At 46.6% G+C, this 16842-nt stretch overlaps 1 protein-coding gene across 3 annotated transcripts in view; it reads left to right on the forward strand.

Moving 5' to 3' along the window:
* Nucleotides 1-6956, forward strand: part of LOC142564711 (uncharacterized) — a 117319-nt gene extending 110363 nt beyond the window's left edge. The window contains exons 2-4 of one of the 3 annotated variants that reach the window (XM_075675862.1): nucleotides 1723-1819; nucleotides 4287-4406; nucleotides 6283-6956. In XM_075675862.1, coding sequence (XP_075531977.1) covers nucleotides 1723-1819; nucleotides 4287-4299 — 110 coding nt within the window. In that variant the 3' untranslated portion in view covers nucleotides 4300-4406; nucleotides 6283-6956. Of the gene's footprint in view, nucleotides 1-1722; nucleotides 1820-4286; nucleotides 4408-6282 lie in introns of those variants that run through there. The other 2 variants (XM_075675856.1, XR_012824663.1) reach the window with 2 other exon arrangements.
* Nucleotides 6957-16842: the final 9886 nt, after the last annotated feature.

The following is a 16842-nucleotide window of genomic DNA, read 5'->3' on the forward strand; positions in this document are numbered from 1 at the left end:
TATCTCCCTGGTACGAATCAGCATGTGCCGTGCGCCACCTGGTTCGTTCTCAGGGTAACAGCCTTCGCCATAGTTTCCAAGTCACTGAGCTCTTAACTGGAGCTTTCGCCAGGCTGCATAATGGGGTTTCTCTAGAACTCGCAAGTGTTGTAAAAGTCTAGGAAGACAATTCTGTTCATTCTTTCAACTTCCCAACACCAGGCGAGCGTCAGGTGCGCCATCACAGGTCGTTCGTGCAGTTAGGGGCTCGGAAACTCGTGGCAGATTACGTGCACGTGTCCTGTAATTTGCGAAATCAGCTGCAGCGTGGATTCCCGCGTTGTTACTATTAAACCTACAAGCGCACTGCCTCTGCATTGATGCGCACCCTCCTTTTCTGTTCCTTCTTACTTCATCACAGCGCTTGCTTCATTAATGCGAGTTATTCCCACAAATTTGCGAGCCACTCAAGTCTCTTTGCCATGTGCTACTCTCCGGCCACAACCAAGTTTTTCTTTATGTTTCGATTAGGCTAGTCAACATAGTCAGGACGTAAGAACGTAATGTTTGTTTATAACATGTCATAACTGCGCAGTAACGTGCTGCATAACACTGAAATAACCCAGGATGTTTGTCTTATCGCTGAACGCTGTAGAGACACCATGGAAGGAGGCCTTTGTGTGAAGCAGTAAATTTCTTTTCTTTTTTTTTTTCACACGCTAATGATCTTTTACTAACCGTGTTGTCTGGATCGTGATGAGGCTCAACACTGCGTATTAGACATATGGTGACGTAGTGTTTTAAATATTACACTCAAAGCACAGATATGATATGACGTATAGATCTGCTGCTCTACTTTGGCCTCATTTTACTCAGTAGCGTGACTCCTGACGAATCTCTAATCACCAGGGATATTTAGGCAGCGTGTCACTGGTGACGTCGTTTCCTCTGACTCCTTATATATATATATATATATATATATATATATATATATAGACACGCAGGTACCAGGCTCCTCCATCAAGATGTTACGTGGAGGCAGACACAACAGGAATTTACCTGTATGAGCGATCGCAAATTGCATTACTTAACTTTGCCTGGTTAGCCTGGTTATTTCAGTGAGTGACCTAATGAAATAACCAAACTGCCCAGGAACTTAGGTTTATTACTACAAACCCAATTTTTGCCGAAGATATTCCCAGTTGTGTCTTTTCCATATGTCAATCGAACCTTAATTGATAACTGCGTGCTCTTTCGTTTCTTTTATTTTTTTATTTCTAGTCTTTCATTTTTTTCTAAGACTTGGTTTTTGAACTCCAATGCCCATTCATTTGCGCAGCTTTGAGCAGACGTCCAACTAGAGAGGGCGCCAAGCGCCTTGCGTACCTCATGTCCTGCATTTATGACCATGACACAAAAGCCGGAGCCCACTTGTCCACACTCGCACGCAGAAACTTTCTCGCGCTGACCTTTCAACATGACACTTAGTGGAGTCACTAAACAAAGAAAAAACTAAGAGGACCTCTGCATCACTTTAGTTTTACACATGGTGACATCAAGTCTAGTCGTCCAGTCTCAAACCTACCGCATGGTCATAATGAATGAGGCGCTAAACAATAATATGAAGTAGACTCAAACGACTTCATAAGTAAAAAGAAAAAAAAATGTAGGCCTCTGGTGGTTTAGGAAACATCATTTTAATTTTTCTTTTTTGCGCTTACTCTCCGCGTTCTTTCATTTCAGCAACTCCTGTGGCAAACGTGGGGCCCTCCGCCACTGCTCTTGAGGTGTGCGCTGAGAGGAAGACGACGTCCTCGCGGCGAGCAGGGGACGGAACGCGGTCCGTGCACGTGTTTCGCTCTTGAGCCATTGTCTGCACGCGGCGCTGTGGCCCTCCATCTTACTTCTTCTTTATGATTTTTTTTTCCCAGTCGCCGTCATTGTTCCTCGAACGACACGGCGCCGTCGCGCAGAACTTGGGGCCGACATCTTCGCGCGAAGCTCTCTGCGGTTTACGTCAGCGGTCACTAAAAATGGCCGAGTGGAATTTGACAGCTTGTCTCTCCTGACACGCCGCACAAGTCTGGAGAGCTCGTTGCTTGCGGTTCAAATCAAATGCCGAGAAAAGTGCGTCGCGCACATAAGTGGACGCATTGTCTTTCCTATTCCTCTCGGCTTATTCGTCGCCCCAGCTTGGTATCTGCGTTCTCTCGTTGGGAACCTCTTTTTTATTATTACGAAGCCCTGATCTATTTCGAGCTGGTGAACAATGGTCGATTCAACTGGGCCATCATGTGCCTGTTGTGGCAGCACCTGCCTCAATACGCGTTCCAATGTGTTGGCCTGCTTTCACTCTCACGTCTAGCGCGGATCTGTTTTCGCCTCAAGTGCGCGTAGGGCTCCTTAGCACTACCGAAATTACGAAATACCGCCACAGAAGGCCGCGTATATCTGACGCACACCGTGTGTGAAACGGCTTTGTAAATGTGACCTGACGTCCAAGGCTCGGCGCGACGCTACATTTCGACGTCTGAAACGAGTCTTAGCCGCAATGTTAGAAGTTATCGCTTCAGTTTCTGTCTCTGACGTTTTTCGCAAATTTATTGCTGAAGTAAACGCAACTTTCGTAGGTAGCCGTGAAAAAGAATATCGGAGGACCATTTTGCCACGTGGGAACTACTAAACATGGGCGTTAGCTCTGACGAGAGAACAAGAACAGCATTCTCACACGCCTTCTTTTTGCCGTAATCAGGCACATCTGCAGAAACTGAGCTCGTCAAATGTCTCGCGTTTCTTTAGCACGTCTTCAAGCACGTGCTCCACTGCTTCCCGCGCAACTTCTGGTCAGAAATACCGAACACCAACATTGAAGACAGAAACTCGAGGCATCCTGTTGTGTTTGCGCTGTACATGTTCCGCCACCTGTCGTAGTTGAAGTGAGCTACTGTCAGAGAAAGCCACGGCGCGCTTTTAAATGTAGAGCGGAAGCAACGAAAACGGCGGGAAGCCGTGCTAGTAGTGTAACATTTTCCTTCAGGTCAACTTTCTCTCTCTCTCTTTCTAAATTTTTTTTTGTGAGAATGGTTAGCTTCGAGCGAGATGGGCGGGTCACGCTAGCGACTTTACAATTTTTTTTTTTTTTGAAACCACTACAAGGCCATGTTTCTCCCTTCAAGAAACGTTCTAGGCGGGAATTCTGAGTGAATCAAATCATTGGGCAATGCAACAAAATATATTTTTTTTTCATGTCTGCAAAATAAAACAAAGAAATGGCGATGCCTATCTGGATGAAGAACAGCGAGAAGCGATAAAATTAAATCACCGCTGCGCGTCAGTGTTAAGTAGATTAATATGCGGTATCATATGGCTGGTATTCACCGAATGCTACGCGTTCTTTATTGCGAAGACCTTTATCTTTGCATAAAATCCAGGCATACAGATTCTGAGGCTATCACTGTGATTATACTATTTCCCCATATCCTTGGTTCCGGTTCCTTTCTCCAGCGCGGTGCGTTCGAATAGCAACAAACAACCGCTGCGCTTCTTGCCTAATTTTCTACAGACCACGTGAATTTGACCATTCATTGAGAAGCAGCTCCACGTGTTCCTTATGTAAGGGTATTGTGCGAACATGCCAATTAATGTGGTTTTGCTCTTTGAACACGTGCTTCTGGTGTAGCGACACGCATGCGAATCTTCAACTTAGCGATGGCGGCAACTACAAGCTAAAACATTGCAATAACTACTACACTCTTAAGCAAAATTACACCCTTTTGCCACACAACGATAATCGTCATCTGTCTTGTCCGCATTTCCTTTCTTTAACGCGGCGAGCCCGGTACTTTACAGTAACGAACGGCATGCGTGTTATCGGCATGATATAGCATTCCCGACAGGAAAGTAGCGGGCGCGGCGTTTTCAAGGTGGGAAACGCAAGCAAGGCAGATGACGATTATTGTTGTGTGGCAGAGATACACCCCAAGGGTGTAACTTTGCCTAAGGGTGTACTTGTCATTGACTGCACGTAACTTTTACCTGGCGACTGCACGTAACCCTTATCGCGTACTAGTACCGAAACGCGATAAGCACCAGTCGTTCCGTAGGAAGGCTAACAGCCAGCTTTTCTCTCTGTATTCTTTCTTCTTATTTTTTAAAATTTTGGTTGCGAGAACAATTGTGGAGGAATAACAAAACCTTCTTTTTTTCTATGCACCCAGAAAGTCACCTTCCCTTCTTTTATTCTAGCCCGCTCTCTCTCTCTCTCCTTTCTTTTAAATGAATTTTTTTTCCTTTGTTTGTTTTTGCAGCCACCTCAATTAAGGCTATACTATCCGGACAGTACGGAATGGTGAATGCCAGAAGAGGACCCGCCACGAACAGCGGCAAGCGCTGGACAGTAGAGCATTTTTCTCACCGACGAATTAAATGATAAGTATTATTGGAATATGGTTTTGTTTCCTGTGCGTGAAGTGAACGTGCACTTCATGTGTAGCGTCAGTTCAAGCAACCTTGAAACACCGTTATGACGTGAAAACACGTTGTTTCTCTCACGGTACGGCAAACTTGGCATTAGTGCAAGCATGTGGAACGGGCCTTCACCGCGGGCATTTATTTTCGTGTTATCCTTCGTCCTTTCAATCTAGCCGGTTATTTTTTCACTTTCCTCAATCAGGTATGCTTGTTTGCCTTGCATGTAATCCGCTTTCTTAATTTTGTTAAAGTTCTTGCTTTATTTTTCTGCTCCGTCCGTAGCTTAGACTCGTGTTCTGCACTTTCAGAAGTGATCACGCAGCTTAACGGCGAACACATAAGTGAAACGAAATATACAACGCCCAGAAATGCTCATAGAGGCTCGTTGGTGTCAAGGCGTCGTCCCTCCGCCCTCCTTTTCAACGTATCTTTTTTAACAATTAACGACATCGGTAATTCAACCTATAGTATCAAGTAAAAGCTTCCTCCGATTGAGGCATCCTCCGCTTTGCAGACTCGTACTCACTTTGCCAGCGAAAAGTTTGGTGAAAAGTTACGGTGAAAGAGTTCGGCGTCGATAAATGCCCTTATCTCTGGCAGCGTTGTGGTTGCACCCGATCGGCGGTGTTGGCTGGTCGCCTGTGCAGTGCGCATATCTCAACCCGTCCCACCGTTCCACAGCGCCCCTGGGGCAAAATCCTTTCCCCCGTGACGAGACACGTGCGCAAGCTCTGGGTAGGTGGCCCGTGCGCGGAAACCGTTGCGCACATCTGTCAGAGTTGATGCATGGCTCGGGCCATTGAACCCGCCGCTATGGCCGTAAAGACTGTCTGGCGGCTCGAGAGCCCGGTAGGCATGCAGGGCACAAAGCGCCAGCAGACTCTGCCAGGGCCCGCACCGCGGCTCGATCAAGCCGCCGCGTGAACTGTCGTGCCGATGCGTGCTCGCAGTGCCTCGCTGCGCGAAGCGTCTGGCCTCGAGCGCGGCGGCGAGGTGTGCGCGCGCGCATTGTTTACGAGCGACGGCGGCGAGAGAGGATCCAGGCCACATGGTTGCAGAAGTTGTGCGCGCAGGCTTCGCGAAGCTGATGGGAAACGATGAGAAGTGCGAGAAAGAATGAGGCGCGAACAATAACGTGGCATTCGCTAAAGGCTGTATACGTGCTTAAAGAGAAGAACGAGAAAAGAAAAATAACTACACGACACAAAGTACGAACGACATTGTTGGCTGTTTCATTGCAGGGAGAGGGAATGAGAAGTAATACACGCAAGCTTTTGGTTAATCGCAGTTCCTGTTTCTAGCACGTCTCATCAAGAAGCGCGTAAGCTTCGCTTGAGACTGCTTGTAGCGGTGCACCAGCAAAGCAGACGTCCTGTAGAATGTCGCGGACCGTATGGCATGCGCAGCGCGTTTGCAGAAGCGTGCGAAAATGTAGCTTTGCCTCTTGTAAAGTGTCCGCCTTGATCTGCATATTATAAGTGTGAATGTGCTCTAACGGAGCTCATTCTCGAGACGAACGCTGGCGGTTGTCAGGAAGCGCATGCAGGCGCGGCGGCGAGAAATGTCATAGCCCCAGCACCCACAGCATGTTCTTTCTTTGTCCTTGTTTGTGCTGTGCTGCTGCTCTTGTAATTCGAGAAATATAGCTACGTGTTCGTGGAGTATGCGGTCTTCTGCTTGAATCCCATTGTCGTAATCCACACCAATGCGCTCCCCGAAGCGGCACGAAAATCGACCGGGAGCGTGCGTGCATTTCACGTCGCTTTTATGTTCAGCTCATTGTTACGTATGTTGACGCGCCTCTGTAGCTAACGGTGACATTTTTCTCTTGCAGACACCCGTGCACAAACGGCAAGTTGTGTTTTAGTCCTTTAAGTAGTAGTGCCGCAGGTAAGGGATTGACACTGTTACCTGCACACGACTGCTTGACTGATTGAAACACTGTAAAGCAGCCCGAACGACCAAGCCTGCTCCCCTCCCTGGATTCGGCAGTGGCCGACGGATCCCAAGAGGTCGCTGCACACAAGACAAATTTTCTTCTGAGTTCAAGGCAGACTTACGTAATAATCACGAGGGAGACGCTCTTGGATGCCGCTACTAAACCAAGAAACGTGCGCAACAACTTCAAGAGAATAATTCTTGCCAATTAAATGATGCCAACCTCCTTAAATTACAAGGGTTATAGACCTTCCAGTGCGAGCCTGCGAATGTGCCTATACATTAATTCCTCTCTCTCGCAGCATCAAATAGAGAAGTCTCACAGCCACAACGTTGATATTTGAGCTGCGGAATAATGCCGGTAGGTTAGCGAGTACCTCTTGAGCAGCGCTACGCTTCTCAAGTTCGAAAACGACCTCTTATGGCTCTGCAGACTCGAAAACCGAATTCCAGCGCCTGCAGTCGATCTGTAAACGATGCAGTATTAGCATTTATACGACGTTAGGATGGATAGTTGGGCGTGTTGGTTAGGCATGATCTGAAGTGAAGGCGCTGAAATGACGGAGGACAAAGAAGAAACACACACACGCCCTGTGCGTGTGTGTGTTTCTTCTTTGTCCTCCGTCATTTTAGCGCCTTCACTTCAGATCAGTATTAGCAGTTCTGACTCACGTGCCCTCGCTCTTACGCTTTACCTGAAGAGCATCGAAGCGGGAGCGATTGTGTTCTACACACTGGGCAGGTGCGCACTAACATTGCTTCAAACTGTATACATGCTGTCACTGATGGCCGTAATGCTAACTAGTTGATTGAGAACGTGGCTTATGTTGGACGCTTTCGCTTACCTGCACGCCGCCCGCATTTTCCCATGAGAAGAATGACACCTTTGCATAAAATAATGAATGAATGAATCTATAGTACTCATTAATATTATAGTGCTCACGAACAGCTATGAAGCAATTGCATTTAATAATAATAATAATAATAATAATAATAATAATAATAATAATAGTAATAATAATAATAATAATAATAATAATAATAATAATAATAATCGCTAAACGACAAGAATAAGAGTACTTGGTCCACCGAGCAAACAGTGTATTCTTACTGTTCATAAGTTTTTTTTTTTTCATCGTAGGGTGCTCAACTTAGGTATTTCATAAATAATTAAACAAATAAATAAGATGCTGCCACCGTGCTCTATACGTTTGATGATCGACTCTTGTAAACACTGCATTTTCATTTTTTACATAACCAAGAGATAACATTTTGACAGTGTCTCGGAAGGTTGTTTATATTTCTTTCCCGCCCTCTCCCCTTTACGAATAAAGTCTGCGAAATGCTGCAAGTGAGCCAAGTCACACGCTGCCCCTGATTGGAATGGCGTGAACTCGGCAACAGATTTAAAATGGACGGTGCTACTACACTCAGCAAAGAAAAAGAAATAGAAAACTGCTTCATTTGGTTACGTTTTCTATCTGATGGTAGCTTTATACTAACTTTTATAAAAGGTTCAGCTACAGTGAAACGAGAGACCTGTTATAGATGTGAATGTTCAGTTAGTATAACCGCTAAGGGATCAGCCTGTTGTCTGGTATTCCGCATGATGGCGACCTTAGGGCGCCATTGTTATGACGTACCCTTTCTTTTATGTTGCTGGGTTAACAATCCTGCAGCACTTTCGTGAATATATAATAGTAGGCAAGTGATTCGACAAATACAATGCACAACATCTTGCACTTGTGCGACCAACCAAAAGAATCAGGGAAGTCCCCTAATTGTTCTCGCTCATTACAAATCGAGGGACTCGACTCAGGCAGCCTTGGCGCCCAGAACGTTGGCCAGTTGACTGCTCCTTTGACCACGTGCTACGTATCACACGTGCTTTGAAAGATGTACCACATCCGTCGCCGTATAGCATGGTCGTCGCTAATACTCCGAGCCCTAGGTTATGCTTGCTGCACGTGTATATACATACTCGAGGAAGCATAGACGAAAAGAGAGCCGTCGCTGCAATGCACTTGATATAAAAGACGGCCTTCTAGTATAGAGCATCTGCCGCGGCTGTGGGAGGCAGGCATCCGTTCACGATGGTGTATGTATGTATGTATGTATGTATGTATGTATGTATGTATGTATGTATGTATGTATGTATGTATGTATGTATGTATGTATGTATGTATGTATGTATGTATGTATGTATGTATGTATGTATGTATGTATGTATGTATGTATGTATGTATGTATAAAGTGACACTGACGGCGGCCTGCTCCGAACCATTGTCAGTTGCATGCACTTCGCTCCTTAAAGAGGCAGGGCATGTGTCTCAGCGACCTCCTGAACAACACTTCACAATGTTGTGAACCCTGTTTAAATCATGGATCCTGGACCTCAAAGAGGTGCGACGTAGTGCATCCCCCCCCCAACACATTTCGCCCGCATTTAAGGCTACATAGTCACAGAATTTATTTTTATTTTCTCTTACTGCACACTGCTTGCATGCTTGCACTGTATTTGATATTTACCTCAAGAATGGTCTGAGATATGCTGCCTAGTACTCAGCTATCCACACGCCATGGCCGAGCAATGCCGCCCCACTCTGTCATTGTCTAACCACTTGAACTGTGTGATGAAAATACTGGCCACAGAGTGCTGGCTTCCCGCCGCTGAGTGATGTCTCCCCATATATATATATATATATATATATATAGCGCTGCTATCTTAGAAAAGCCGGAGCCGGGTCGCGGATTTTATATACATATTATCATCCTGGTTGTATGGGAAATGGGAGTATGGGAGAGGCCTTTGCCACTGCAGGGCAAAGGCCTCTCCCATACTTCTCCAACTACCCCGGTCATGTACTAATTGAGGCCATGTTGTCCCTGCAAACTTCTTTATCTCATCCGCCCACTTAACTTTCTGCCGCCCTCTGTTACGCTTCCCTCCCCTTGGAACCCAGTCCGTAACCCTTAATGACCATCGGTTATCTTCCCTCCTCATTGCATGTCCTGCCCATGCCCATCTCGATTTCAACTAAGATGTCATTAACCCGTGTTTGTTCCCTCACCCAATCTGCTCTTTTCTTATCCCTTAACGTTACACCCATCATTATTCTTTCCATAGCTCGTTGCGTCGTCCTCAATTTAAGTAGAACCCTTTTCGTAAGCCTTCAGGTTTCTGCCCCGTACGTGAGTACTGGTAAGCATGATACACACACACACACACACACACACACACACACACACACACACACACACACACACACACACAATATATATATATATATATATATATATATATATATATATATATATATATATATCCCATTTAACACTGACGAAGCTGTTGAAAGAAAAAGAAATGATTTAAAAACAGGGTGCAAGATACAGATCTTAAGACTTGGGACGTTCGGTCGTCCGAGCTCTGACAAACGAAAACCGTAAGCCTTAAGATCTGCACGTGCACCTAAATCTAAGTACCACGGGTGTTTTCGCCTCCATCGAAATGCGGCCGCCATGGCCGGGATTCGACCCCGCGACCTCGCGCTCAGCACCTAACACCATAGCCACTGAGCAACCACGGCGGGTGTGCCTTATTTGATGCATTAGCTTGGTCCTATTTAAGCAGGGTGGCTATCACGCTACATAATTTCTCCCAATTTGTCCCTGAGTTGTTTGTTTGCCTTTTTTTCATTATGATTGATAACTGCTTAATCTTTCAAGCTTAGTTTCCCCCCGCTTTATATATTTTACCATTCGGGGTTCTTTCTTTTTCTTTAAACACATTGCTTTAGTCTGATCATGGGAGCTGACCATGGGTGCTGAATTAGGATTTGTTTACATGTGCGACGTGTGCTCGTACTCCTTTTGAAAATCTCATTGACGTCAGCATTGTAACGAGATTCTTTTTTCTTTATCTCTCCTTTCTGCGCAGCAGCATACGTGGCGGCTGAACGTGTCTGCATCAGGGAAACGCATAACGCTCCAAATTCGGCACCTATAGGCAAAATTCCTCACCCTTCATGACGTCAGTGCAATGCAGGATGAGTGCTGCTATATGAGGCGTTTTCAGAACAAGTCAGTCAGAATGGAAAGTATTTTTAACAAAGACGTCCACACCCAGCAGCTCGTCTTAAACGTTCTACTATAGTTTTCAGCAGACTCGCTTCTACAGTATTGAGCCAATCCTGTAAGCACACTTGAATTCTGTCCTCACACCTTCTGAACCCGCAAGCTTACCTCAAAGAACCTTACGACAGAAAGCTTCTGTCTTTTGGTGTTCAAAGCAATATCTATATTAAAGAAAAAAGAAAACGCAACAGAGGCGGCGAGCCGTAAATGGCGCGACAGGAAGGAGAGTCCACACTTGTGGTTCCGATAGGTCACCCAGTTTCTGTTGTGAAACTTTGGTCCCTACGTAACTGCGGCCTAGGCGGTGAACGATGGGCCTTTCAAACAAGCTGTCCAAAACGAAAATAAGAAACGCGATGGTCGGGAAACGCGCCGACATCACTCTTCGCACCTGGAACAGCTGATGCGTGCTGAAGGGACGTCACACAACCGTGCCGCTCCCATGTATGTGGAAGGGAAAGCCGCGTCCTTTGCTCGTTTCGGTACGGTCGTGATCGCGAGCCACATGCAGCAACTGGAGTGCAGCGACATTCGTTGGGAGTGCATGCGTTTGTTTTATACTTCGCACGCATGCAGAACCACTGCGAACAGGTTCCATTTTCTCGTTATTGCTGTTGCCTTTTTTTTTTCTTTTTTCTCTCTCCCTCTTTCTTTATTTCTTTTTGTTTCAACGATGCAACACGTCCGAACGACGCCTGACGCTACAATAGCACAGGACAGGAGGTATACCTCCGCGCTCATTTTCTGTCTTTCTACTTGCTTTTATCTACACATCGATTTATAAAAACTTCTTGCGCTGCTAAGACTACACAAATACAATGCGACTGACCGAGAAACGAAGCGGCACGTACAAGTGCAAAGTACCAACTGGAATGCTACACACAGAAAACGTGGAAATATGGTTGGAAATGGAGACATAAAAAGATAGTGAGAAATCATTCAATGCACAAACGAAAACGGATCAAAACATTCCGTCAAAAAACATCGCGGAGCATTGCCTTTAACAGTCAGTGAGCATGTTCAAAACCTGCTCTGCGTTCTATCGGCTAAAAAAAATCGTTTTTTTTTTCGCGGATAGAGTAACAGAACGGGTGCATGCTAATACATGTCCTACATTTTCTAATAAGGTTTCGTCCACGTCGAGTTAGACGTGCAACGTCCTTAAAATTGGTCAGAGGCGGTCGCTTGCTAAAACCGCATGTAACGAAGACATGTTATACTATTATCGCTTATACTTTTGCAATACACGCGCCTTACTTTGGTGTTGTGTAGAAAAAAGAATCTATTACTCGATCATGTGCGTGTCACGTGCACAGGTGGCGCCGTTGTCGCTCCTCCCATGACGCAATCGGAGCTAAATTTAACCTCTCGCTCGGCGCACAGGGAAGCGTTACTTAGCAGTACGTTTGTCCGTGCGAGCAGGAATGGTCGCGTTTGAGAAAGCTTACTCAGCCATGCAGGCATAATCCTTCAAACTCAAACCTGCGCTCATCATGAGTTATAAGGCATACAAGTGCGAAATATCTTGCAGAAATTTCATGCTTGCTCGGTTATGACGCCCCCGCGTTTTACACATATACACATATACAGGTAGGGTCCAGAAATGGGGTGAAGAAATTCAGGCAGCAAGACAGATCTCGAGGATGACAATTCGCGCCAGCCAGGTTTGAACACGGCGGGCCCACTACGAATAGGGAGCGAACACGATTGCATGGTTAAACTGTAAACGCGGTTCTCACTATAGCTGTGTCATAAGTTAACCCTTTAAGCTTTCTTATGCGTGAATAAATGTTAGGCGCTTTACTTTTGTGTTGTTGTGTAGAGAAAATAAATAAATTAAAATTAAATTATGGGGTTTTACGCGCCAAAACCACTCCCCGATGATGAGGGACGCCGTAGGGAAGGACTCCGGAAATTTCGACCACCTGGGGTTCTTTAACGTGCACCTACACGGGTGTTTTCGCATTTCGCCCCCATCGAAATGCGGCCGCCGTGGCCGGTATTCGATCCCGCGACCTCGTGCTCAGCAGCCCAACCCCATAGCCACTCAGCAACCACGGCGGGTAGAGAAAACAAACCATTACTCGATCGTGCGAGTGTCGCGTGCACAGATGGCGCCATTGTCGCGCCGCCCATGACGCAGTCGGAGCTAAATTTAGCCTCCCCCTAGGCGTACAGAGAAGCTTTACACAGCAGTACGTTTCTCCATCCGAACAGGAGTGGTCGCGTTTGCGAGAGCGCACTATGCCAGAGTAGGTATCATTTATAAAACTCAAACTGGTGCTCATCAGGATTTCTAGGGCATTTACAAGTGTGATACTTTCGTTAATTGGCGACCCGTTACCATACATGTATCACCTGTCACCCCGTGGTCGCTACCGCTGACGGCATGTCTCCGAAGGAGCCGTACATTTATTTATGAATGTCTGTGTTGAAATGTTACTTAAAGTCTTCGTAGAAACACCCGGTATATACAGGGTGTCCCAGCTAAATTTAGCCAGAGTTTAAAAATATGCGAATGCCACGTAGCTGGACGGAACCAAGGTAATGTTCTTTGGCGTCGCTTGCACGGCTGCACCTCGTATAGTTCAGCGCAGGCATGACCGCGAGACGTACGGGAGTGCGGGAACTTCGCCGTAAACTTATCTCGTTTTAGAGCGGAGTTGCTATACGCTAGGTTCTGGCGGTTTGCGTGCGTAGGCAAAAAAGATGGCCGCCACCCCAGGGCTAAAGAGTAAAGCAAAAGCGTATCGCCGGGTGTGCCCCAGCTGCGTTTAATTGTGGGAAGTGTCAAAACATATTGTTGTAAAAAAATATCGTAATAAAAGAAGTAAAATCGGAATAGACACTGTTTAGCATGGATTGCAGTTTGACGTCACGGGCTCTATAGGCAAATCACGTAACCTTATCTCAGTTCCCTTCCACCCGCGCAACGGTATAGGCCGCGTGCGGTGAGGACCGCGGAAGAACAGCTCGCCTACTGTTGCGACTCGGGGTTCGAAGACGTGGGATCCACTTTTCTCGTGGAGGAGTGAGGTGAACGTGAGGCTGGGTCCGATAATCAGGACGTTGGACAAACACGTATATATTTACATAGGTACAAGAAAATGCAAAAAAAAAATACAGAAAAGTTGATGATAAAGTGGTAGTCGCTGATCACTCCAGCCGTCCGTATATATAGCTCCTTTTATGCCTTGCGTGATCATTGTGTAGTCACTTCCCCCAAACCGGTGCCAGGAGGCCGATGACATCAGGTCCCACCAATCCGGAGGTAGGCTGCCCTTTTCGCCGACTCCGATCGTACTCTGGCAGGTGATGGCCGGATCATCGCACTGAGCGCGCCTCCGTCTTGGACACGCCAGTTTCTGCTGCTGACAGGTGACAACCGTATCATTGCTATAACTGCTCAAACCTCTCATGAACGAGGTATTCCCGCGCTGGTCATAATTCATCCGTGTCGAGAACCATTTTGACGAAGCCGTCGGCCCGTTGCCCCTAATCGTACGAGTCGACTACGAACAACACCGTCGTGTGCAGAAGCGGTAATGTGCGCGGCGACGGCGGGCGGCACGTAATACGAACGAAGATCGCTCGCAAACGCCAAGCGTATGCACCTTTGGTTGGATCACCCCTGCTGACTCCACTCCCATCGTAATTGTGGGGTGATTTCAACATAGACGCTTCTCGGCCAGACGGTGAGTGGTTCGTGGCGTTTCTCTTGGAAAGGTTCGGCATTCAATGCTACACAAACACCAGTGTGCCCACGACGCATCATCGGTCGTGTCACAATGACCAAGAACCTTTCCAATGTCGCCAAAGAGCCTCTGGCTGTATATCATAGCGATTATAAAGCGATAGTCACTTTGGTGACCAAATAATAAATCCAAAAAAGCAAACAACAGAAGGTTAAAAATATAGAAAAAATGCATTGAGTATGCAATTTAATAAAAAAAATCGCGAGGAAACTAAATTCATTGTGGTATGTGTCTTTTCATTTCAATCAACGTATTTATTATCAACATATTTATCACCATATATGCAATTCCGCTGGTCACCCACCTTCACAGAGTGGAATGGCTCTGAATTTTTGTCGTGTATATATAATTGTTACACAACACCCAAAGCCGGGCGCGTCCTTTCTGCCGCTTACCTGGGCCAATCCCGAAAATGGCGTGGTGTCACACTGCGCCTCAAAGCGCCGTCGACCCCAGAGGAACGATGGAGAAAACTGGTGCGCTCACAATTTTATAATTGTCGCAATGCGACGCAACGCCAAGTAGCGGCAGTCGTGTGTACTTACAGCCAGTATATTTTTCATCACGAAGTGTGAATTAATTAATTGTTTCTTCTTGTAAACTTCTTAATTTTTGTTGGAATCGCAAACATGTCAATTACAAAGTTGTAGGGTACCTTAAGTAACCTCCTAATCAAGCATTTATTTCGAGCTGGAGTGTTCCTCGTTGCTTTTTTTTTTTTCAAGAAAAACAAAAGCACGCGAAATACGCGAAATATGAAATACATGCGCGCTCGCGCGCCGCTACTCAAGCGCCTTCAAGCAACCTATGGAAGGTATATACGGCTGCATTGGTTTATCGCCGCATCGTATAAGGCTTCGTCATGTAGGATGGCTCGAGAGGTTTCGCGACCTAACTAGCGTGGTGCGATAAGCGTCAGCATCTGCGGACGCAAGAATGTTGTGCTCGATCATGAGGCACTCGGGATAGCTTTGACCTTCGCGTACCCTGAAACAAAGCTACAAAAGAAATTCAACCAATGTTAAAAAAGGAACAATGCGCAAAAGGGAACACCAAGAGAAAAAAAGGCAGTTCTCAGAAGAACAGAAAAGAGCTCCTCAGGAGTTCACTTCGATAAAAAATAATCCAAAAGCACGTAAGGCGTCTCAGCCGCACACAAAGAAACATCCAAAGGTGCAACTGGTTCAGCCATTTACTCTTTATGTCTCTTGAACTCCGGAAAAGAGGCAAAACAAAGCAGATTTTTTACCTATTTCTATCTTTGCCATAGGATAGGGTGATATCATGAAGGCGCGCTAAAGAGTCACGTTTTACGCCACTTTTGGGCGGTTATTTTCCAATGCCACTTATAGCACGTGCTCAAACAGGTCACCGTCTGAAGCCAATACAGTACTTGCTTCTTTCCAACACTTGTGCTGTTGCAGCTTTGACCAACGACGTTGGAATTTTGCGGAAGGCTCTGCTTATTTTTGCCTTTACGGCGCCCGGTGTGGTAGTTTCGCTGCTGTACCCGCGATCTTTCACGTAGCCCCACAAGAAGAAGTCCAGCGGTGTCAGGTCCGGCGACCTTGCATACCAGGGTACAGGTCCATGCCGGCCAATCCACTGTCCAGAAAAAAAGCTTGTCGAGCCATGCTCGAGGAGCACCATCGTGTTGAAACCAGATGTTCCGTAGGTGCGCAAGTGGAACTTGCAACAGACGTCGTTCACGGGGCCCTCTAGGATTTCGTTGACGTAGCGTTGCGTCGTTAGTGCGTTCTCAAAAAAGATGGGTCCGATAATGTTGCCATCAAAAATACCGCACCGCACATTAAACGACCCCTGATATTGGTGCCGTGTTTGTGCCAACCAATGTGGATTCCTATCACTCCAGTAGCGCGTGCTGTGAAGATTAACTTGTGCGTTTCTGGAGAAATTAGCCTCGTCCGGCCAAGGCCCACCAGTAAGAAAGTCCGGTTCTTCTCCACATTTCGTGAAAATCCAATTGGCAAAGTCAAGCCTGTTTTCAAAATCTCGGTCTTCAAGTTTTTAATGAAGATGTACATGGCACAGGTGCATACGACCTTTTCTTAATGTTCTCCACACTGGTGACCTTGAGGTTCCGGCTTCCGCACTGGCGTCGGAGGGTTAGCAGCAAAGAATGCCAAGACATCTGTAAATGAATGCTCGCGCCTTTGGGCTAACTCTAATTGCTGTCGCTCTTGGACGACTCCGCTAAATTTTGCTGCGCGTTTACTAAGGTCGACGGCGTCGGCCGTGCACGCAGGAGCCTCGAAGGAAGGAACTTTACTCGTTGGGATACGTTTCGAGACTGGTTTATTTACAAAAGATAGATCGAAGAAAGGAGAAGGGAAAGGGAGAAGTTACACAAAGTCCACGTTCTCTTTTGGCCGCACCGAGGCCTTCGTCCTTGTCGGGGCGCCCGCGCCTCGCACTGAGTAGGCGGTTCGCCGAAAAGGCGGTGGAACGGATCAGGTTGTTTGTAGATGCGCCGGCCGGCACGTGCTGCAGTGGGGCGCCTCTCGTCCGTTCGCCGGCTCCCTCTTTCCCTTGTGTCGTCGGTCCC

This window comes from Dermacentor variabilis, chromosome 1 (genome assembly GCF_050947875.1).
Source record: "Dermacentor variabilis isolate Ectoservices chromosome 1, ASM5094787v1, whole genome shotgun sequence".
Taxonomy (NCBI): Eukaryota; Metazoa; Arthropoda; class Arachnida; order Ixodida; family Ixodidae; genus Dermacentor; species Dermacentor variabilis.